The 8,401-nt window shown below is 50.3% G+C and overlaps 1 protein-coding gene across 1 annotated transcript in view; it reads left to right on the top strand.

Moving 5' to 3' along the window:
• Positions 1 to 1,284, top strand: part of IQCA1 (IQ motif containing with AAA domain 1) — a 165,754-nt gene extending 164,470 nt beyond the window's left edge. Inside the window, exon 19 of the mRNA XM_008690299.1 lies at positions 660 to 1,284. Within this exon, the coding sequence (XP_008688521.1) occupies positions 660 to 788 (129 nt within the window). The 3' untranslated portion in view covers positions 789 to 1,284. The remainder of the gene's footprint in view (positions 1 to 659) is intronic.
• Positions 1,285 to 8,401: the final 7,117 nt, after the last annotated feature.

An 8,401-nucleotide genomic window follows, 5' to 3' on the forward strand; every position in this document is an offset into this window, starting at 1 on the left:
TTCAATGTGGTTCCTAACAAAAATTTGGAAATGGCCTATACGTCCATTAATAGGAGAACTGATAAACAACTTGGAGTGTAGTCATTCAGTGAAATATTATGACTACTATGAAGTTTATAAACTAAGGTGTTTCTCAGCTTTCAAACAAAAAGGGAAGGTTGAGAAAAATCCATTCACAGAGCCAGTCGGAGCCCCGAGACGCTTTGTGGGTATATCGGCTCCAGTATTTCTGCCATGTTTTCAACAGTCCCCCTCCCAGTGTTCGTGTGGCCTCCCATGGCTCCCATATGGCCACCAGTCCAGCTTCTGGTGGCCATCTGTGAACCACAGAAGGTCATTCACGTTACCAAGAGAGCCCACACCTTCAGGATAGAGTAAGATCCCCAGAAAGAGGTGACAAGTTGATAGGAAGAGCTGCTGGTTAGATTTGGTCTGTGATTCTCTGAAACAGTTAACTCCTTGAGGTGGAAATTTCACGTTGTGTCAAAATACAGGTTGGAAAAACCCCTGAGAAAGAATTTGTATTAAATATACATTAAATGTCCAAAGTTTAGTGGCTGCTTGCCCCTTCCTTCTTAGAAGGCTTTTCTTCACTTTTAAGAATATTCCGGTGAATTTGTGCCATTTTGATATTTTGCTAAACATCTGTTTTATTTCAGGACTGGTATGCCAAAACCCCCATGGGTAAAAAACGAGCCTTGGCGCTAACAGGAGGAAACACTGAAAAAGAAAAGGAAAAAGGGAAAAAGAAGGAAAAGAAAGGGAAAAAAGAGAAGAAGAAAAAGTAATGCCTTTCTAAGGAACCATCCTTGAGTGTCTCGGGGATGGAGGTGGTCCTGACCCGCCGGGGAGAAGGCTCACCATTGCCTGTCTGAAGAAGACCCCGGCCGACGCCCCAAGCTCACCTGCCCCTGCATCCACTCAGCTCTTCAGTAAGCTGGACACCAAGTTCGATGTCCATCACAATTGTTTCTAGAGCTTGTAATTGTTTCTCAGTCTGTGTAAAGTTTGCGTGTAACCGAAATCCACTCCACACACGATCTTTCCATCCCATCAGTACTAGTCGCCAAATTCACAACGTGATAGTTAGAAAATACTCTAATTTGACAACTAGTAAGTAACTTGAGTCTGTCACCAGCACTCCGGCTTTTTGTTAATCCATATATACTGTATATTATCTTGCACATATTTTAATACATTAATTCTTTGCCCTATTAATCTATTTTATAGAATGGAATAAAAACTGTTGTCTTTGAACCGACTCAGTAATTTGGTCGCTGGAGCCAAAAAAGATGTTTAAAATTAGCGAGTTTGGGGGCACCTGGGTGGCTCTGTCAGTTGAGCATCTACTCTTGATCTCAGCTCAGGTTTTGATCTCAGGGTTATGAGTTCAAGCCCCATGTGGGGCTCCACGCTGGGCATGGAGCCTACTTAAAAAAAAAATTAACGAGTTTGATCTTCTGACTTTGAAGATGGAGGGACCTAAGCCCAGGGTCACGCAGTGGACATCTGGGGAAGCGGGACTGAGGTCATCCTGCCTTCCAGCCTCGTGATCTTGAGAAGCACGGGGACACGAGTGGGCCGATGGCGAGAGGAAAAGCACTACATAAACATAGGGTAATCGCAGGAAAGAGGAAGCCTGAAGGAAGAAGCAAGAAATGCTAAATGAGAACAAGACCAAAGAATAGAAAAATAATGGTCCAAAGATAAATTGAAATTTTGTATGAATATGAAAGTTTGTTTGGTGGAAGATGGTAAATAACCTGCTTCTAAGTTTTGGTGAGAATGCCATTGGAGGAAGCAGACCTAATTTAATTGAAATTGAATTTATTTATTTATTTATAGATTTATTTATTCATTTTAGAGAAAGAGCGCACATGAGCAGGGGGAGGGGCAGAGGGAGAGGGAGAATCTCCAGCAGACTCCCCACTGAGCACGGAGCCTGACATAGGGCTCGATCCTGTGACCCTGAGATCACAACCTGAGCTGAAACCAAGAGCTGGAGGCTCAACTGACCACACCACCGAGGCACCTCGGACCTAAACTGAATTTCATCTGAAATTTAGGAATACCTTATCTGACCGTTTTGGTCACGCCATGGAAGGTTGTAGGATCTCCATCCCTGTGGACCAAGCTAGCTCTCTGGGTTTTCCTGGATTCCTGGTTGATTAACTCTTCAATGCCCCATGCTTTCCGGGTGTCTTCTGGTCCCCAGCACGTCCCCCCTCAGCTGGTGTCTGCATGGGAGACAGGCACAGATCAGGACAGAGACAGCCACAGGCCCGTGTGCTGGGGACATGCTCTTCACACACCAGAAGGCAATCTCCCGAGTCTGCATTCGTAATGAGCTCAGCTTTCCAACTGGCCTGCTGCAGACGTGCCTCCTCTTCCCAAAGGAACCCAGGTTTCCACAGACGGTGGGCCTGCCCCCCACTACCTGCTTCAGGCTGCGTCTGGCCAAGCCCCGAAGGCAGCTTGACAGATGGGCAGACTCCCCACCCCCACCTCAGAGAACAGTTCAACTTTCATGCGTCCCCGGGCGGTGGCACCGAGACCCTTCCTGTCATGTAGCATGGGAACCAGACCGTTGGTTATGACCCAGGAAGAGACTTGAAGGCTCTAGCATTTGATGCTCATTACAAACGAGTAGGATCTGCATTGTCAAAATCTGAAAGTCATGAGAACTGTAAAGAAATAGTGTTAACATGCGACAAGGAGACAAGACCATGCAACTTGGTTTAATAACAAGCGCACTTGGTCAGAGCTCATACGAATTTGTGTTAAGTTTAATAAACAATAATTAAATGGCAAAAGTGTAACAGACGCACGTGTGTTCCAGCAGCCTCCATCCAGGAGGACCACCCGCAATGACCAAACGGCGGTCCAGGTCTGTGCTCGCCCACAGCCGTAGCCAACAGTCATACGCCGCTGCTGAGCACTCGGAATGCGGCTGGTCCAACTGAGGAACTCGATGTTTATCTCATGTGGCTAGGTGACCACGTATTGAACAGTTGGCTTCAGAGTCATTGGTAGGGATAGCCTAACTCCCGTCCCAATGTCCCCTGCTCTTCTCATGGCACACCCACACTGAGACGGGATCTCTCCTGGTCACATGGTCTCCTCCCAAACTGCGGCCTCCTGCCTCTCATGGTACTAGATTTTCCTTGAGTTCCCCATGGCTTGACCTAGCCCGCTCCACCTCCTGGTTCCCGAGAACGACGATGATGCCTCCCAGCCCAGCGAGTCTTGCCCCGCTCACAGGAGCCCTCTGCTCTGCACGAGCGGACCCCCCATATGTCACTGCCAATTCCATGGAGCCCGGCACGCTGTAGCCCAGCACAGGGAGTATTCGCACCACGGCTCCTGCTTTGGATGTGTGGCAAGATGTGTATGTGCGTGCACGTATGCTCACACGTACGTAACCCCACCATTTTTACACAAAGGATTATGTATCATATCTATATGGTTCTACCCCCTTGCTCTTTTCACTTAATAATATGCCTTGGCTATTGTTTTATATCAGCACACACAGATTGACCTCATCTTATGTCAGCTACACCATGCCCCACCTTGTGGATACAGCATAATTTAGATGGATGGATGGATGGATGGATGGATGGATGGATCGATCGATTGATCAAATACAGCACAGTTACTTATTTATACGACATAACCAGTCTCTGACAGACATGGGGATCATGTCCGCCTTTTGCTGGTCCATCAGTGCCCAATGGATACCTCTATACATTCTTTTTTTCAGTACGTATGAGGGGAAAAAATCTGTGGGATAAATCTGTAGAAGAGACATGACCGGATCAAATTACCTGCACATTTAAATCAGTAGCTTTCACCAGGCTGACCTCAGAAGTGGTGCCCAGGGGCACCTGGGGGGCTCCGTCGGTTAAGCGTCTGCCTTCAGCTCAGGTCCTGATCAAGCCCTGTGTCGGGCTCCCTCCTCAGCGGGGGCCTGCTTCTGCCCCTGCTTCTGTCCCTCCCCCCATGTTCATGCTTGCTCGCTCGCTCTCTTTCAAATAAATAAGTAAAATCTTAGGAAGGAAGGAAGAGAGTGAGTGAAAGAAAAAGAGAGAGAGTGCAAAAAATCCCAAGTCCCCAGGAAAGGTGATGCAGCAATGAGCCACCTCCCATTTCGAACGGACAGAGACAGGGGAGAAATGACGTGAGGAAAAGGAAAGGGGGTGTGTGCGGTGGAGGGCGGAGGGGCTGGCGGAAAGAAGAGTGATAGGCTCTTCTGGGGAGTTCTGCTGGGGCCCGAGCTATTCCTGGGCCATTATGTGACATTTAGCTCCTCTCGAGCATGTTCTTAAGTGAAGGGGACAGTAATTAATGTCATTAACCCTCATTAAGGGAGCGTTCCATGGAATGGAATCTGATTAAAGTAGAATTAAAGCTCTTGGTGGCTCTGCCCTGAGGAATGAGCGGGTTTCACGTTCAGGGGCCTGATAACACGGCGTTTCCTAAAAGGTCCCTGAGAGCGTCGGGGCTTACACAAATACCTCCGTTTAGAACTAGCAAGTTAGAACACCCTCATGCTATTTGGAGACTCTTCCTAAGCCCACGTCCACATGTAACACAAAGGCAGTCATTGAGGTAGGCATCACAGGGCTATTTCACAAGAGTGACACTATTTTCAGCCACTAATGACACCAGGGGACCCAAACCTCTGAGAGAAGTGGCTTCCGATGTCCTTGAAAGTCCAGACTTGAAGAGACGCATGGGGCGATGCTAACGACAGCAGAGGAAGTAAGAGACAGTGGACTTGGAACCGAGCGAGCAGCCGCCGAAGCAGTGGGATTTGGAAAACCAAAAGGACCTCGGCCCAAAGCACTGTCTCCCAGCCCCCGAAACCGCTCCCTTAGAATCACCCGTGAATGCACGGTCCTGAACAATTCCGTCTCATTAGAATTCACAGCTGCAGCAAAGCAGCGTTGCTTTGCTCATCTCCCCAGTCTTGCACGGAGCGCCCTCTATGTGCAGCACCCGGATTGCAAGGCGAGCGAGCCGCTTTGCAGTCGAGCGGGGGAGGAGAGACAGGAATCAAATGGTTGTGCAACGACTGTGCAAGGCCAGATCGCGCAATGGGTGTGTGTCACCGAGAACCCGGGCTCGTCTCTGGCATCGGGCTTGCGCTGCCTGGCTTCGTCCCTGCAGGGACTCGCTGGGATGGAGAATCTGAGACTCCAGGCAGAAGTGGCCGGTCTGTCTGATGCTTTAGCTCTTGCCAACGGCTGTGCTTCGTGCCTATGTAATGACTTAAGACAGTGTGTTTCAGGGCCCTAGCACGTGGGATGGCCTCAGTAGGGTTTGCAGCCTTGACTTTGGGGAGGGAAATGGGAGCCCAGGAGTCGGGGGGCGGGGTCATTCTGGCCTCCCCCACACTCTGATTTGTGGTCAGATCACTGTCTTCTTGCCTGAAGCCTTAGCCCAGTTCCCCCGCATGGCAACCAGGCGCAGGGCCCCACTGCCGTCCAGTCTAGTGGTTTAGGGCAAAGGCCCTGGCAGACCCCAGGGCAGAGTCTCATCCCGGCTCTCGCCCTAACTGGCTGTGCACACTCTGAGTCCCCAGTGGGCATGCATTTAGTTTCTGCCTCACTGAGCTGCCGGGAGGAGGAAGCCCAGCTATGCACACTGCACCTGCCACAGTGTCTGGAACCACCTATGTTCTCTGTGAGCATTGCTTGCTGTTCAATTGCTTCTGATGCTCAAGCTAGACCTTGCCCAGCAGAGCAAGTGCTGCAGTGGAGGCCTCTACCTTCGTGAGATAATAGTGCTGCGCTGTGCTGCGCTGAAGGAGGGGAGGGGAGGGGAGGGGAGTTGGGAAGCTCCCACCTCCTCGGGCCAGCGTGAAAGAAAGGGTCTTGGGAGAAGCCTGGGACACTCTGCAGGGTCCCCCCCACCACCCTCCATCTCCAACCCTTTCACTCAACTCTGTTTCCCTTGTTGGGGGCCAGTTTTGGGGTCTGGTAGACTTCCGTGCATGGCCTCCCCGGCTTCACCTCTAGAGTCCTTGGCCGCCTCGCCCCAGCCTGCCTGGGAAGGGGCGTGGCTTCTTGGGGAGCAACCCAGGCCGGCTGGGCTGGGTCCAAGTCCACAAAGCCGCTGCGTGACCTTGGGCCAGTCCAGCCACACACGCACATACATATACACAACACATGTACACACAACACACAAACACACGACACCAACATACAGCTCATGGCACACATTAGACATACAAACACACACATAGAGACATATAGACACACTTACACAGATACGTGTATACACACACGCCACACCTATCAACCCATACACGTACCCCCCCACACACACACACATGCACACACACAGGCACATACACGCTATACACGCACCTCCCACAAGCCCGCATTTCCTCAGCAGGGCTGGTGGCACCCACGCATCCCGAGCCTCAGGCCTCTCCCGGGGCTGCAGCAGGGACGGGAAGCCGCAAATGGGGGAGATCCCCATGCAGGTGCTCCTGGCCGCAGAGGGGCGGGGGTGGTGAGCTTACACCGCGTGAGTCCGCCATGAAAACATCCGCTTCCTGCTCCTCAAAACAGGAAAGGCTGCGCAGACCCCCGACGGCTCCCACTCAGCGGCACCTGGCGCGGGGAGAGGCAGGAAGGGCCAGCTGCTGCAGGCCAGGAGCACACTGGCGACGGTCACCTGCCGGAAGTGCATCTCCGCTGAAAACCAAAACCGTTATCCCCACTCCGCAAGCAGGGCTCAGAGAGGTCAGGGGTGTGCCCGAAGTCACGGAGCTGCGCCCCACTGCCACAAGACCGCGCATGTGACTTGGAGAAGTAGGAAGCTGACTGAACAGGGGGTGATTCCCGGCCCATCCTATGGGCCCCTGCGGTGCCGTGTGTGCTTCCTCATCCATAAAAAACCCAGGGCGGACTCCCTAAAAGATAAAGATCCTTCTAGCTCCAAGTTCCTACTGCCCTTAGGACAGAGGCATCCCAGAGACAGGAATCTGTAAACCCTTAACCTGTGACAGTCATCAAGGACACTTGTGATAAAAGGACCATGGCCGGGTTCACCACGTCTCCCAAACAACTGCCAGATGCTTCCTTGAGAAGGCAGCCAAACCATCACAGCACAATGTCCTTGGCCCACCACCGAATGGTCAGCGTATGCGCAGCAAACGGCCCCAGGGTGCCAAGGTTTTTCTCCTAAGAGACGCAAAACCCAGTGTTCATGAATAAGGTAAACAGCTAGAGCTCAGAGCTGCTCGCGCCAGAGCACGCTCAGTGTAGGAGGCAGTCCTGATTTCCCCATGCCACTCCACGACCTTCCGCAACGTGGCGTGGCCGGCCCTGTGGGTGGTCACCCCTCGGGAGTGGGTGTCCTGGCACCAATCGGTGCCTTTAGCTGCCTTCTCCCGGCTGACCGCCGAGGTTGCTCACCTTTCTAGACGCTTAGGGACCGTTTGGATCTACTCTGTTGTGCGATGCCCGATAAGGCTCTCGCCCGTTTCTCTGCTGGGTTGTCTCTCTCTTCCTTAACCAGCTTTGGAGTTCTTCCTCCGTTCTAGAGAGAAGCCGTTTGCAGGTACATGGCGGCAATACCGTCTCCCACTCTCCAGCTAACGCTTTCACTGCCTTCCTGGCATTTTGATGTGACTTCACGAGACTGTAACCAAGCTTATTGATTTTTTTCTTTGTGGTTACACCTTTTTTGTGCCCTATGTAACAGCGAGTTGATTCTTTGTGTCCTTTGCTACCATCTTTCTGTCCCATTTATGTCCCATTGCCACCATGTTATAATTTACTTGTCCTGACACATGGGTAGTAACTGTTGTTTTGAGTGTTAAACTGGCCTCACATTTTCAAATAAAAGGTTGCGTTTGAAGTGTGTTTTGTATAATGATTGTATTATCTTTGTTTATATTTTGCATAGAATATTTCCAGCTCTGTTCTTAAATAAAACTGCTCTATAATTTTCTTCTCTCACAATGTTCTTGTTGGCTTTTCATATCAAGACCTCATTAAATCAGTAGGAAAGAATTCTTTCTTTTTCTAGCTGCAAGAATTTGTGCGAGATTAGCATTACATCTTCTTTAAAGTTTTGGTAGCATTACAGGTGAATTGAGAGGTTTTTTTGTGGAAAAGATTTCCGTTTCCAATTTAACATCTGGAAGTATTATACAGCAATTCAGAATCTATTTCTTCCTGTGTCAGTTTTGTAAGTTGTATAGTTTAAGAAATGTGTATAATTTATCTAAATGTTCACGTTTATTGGCATAAAGTTGCTCCCAGTACCCTAACAATCCCTGAAGTCTGTAGGACCTGAACAGGTTCCCCTGATGTCTGTTATTGATGCCTCTTCTCCACTCCCTCGGCTCGTCTCTTCAGGGCTTCATCATTTTCAAGGAGTTGGC

This window comes from Ursus maritimus, unplaced genomic scaffold (genome assembly GCF_017311325.1).
Source record: "Ursus maritimus isolate PB19 unplaced genomic scaffold, ASM1731132v1 scaffold_1, whole genome shotgun sequence".
NCBI lineage: Eukaryota > Metazoa > Chordata > Mammalia > Carnivora > Ursidae > Ursus > Ursus maritimus.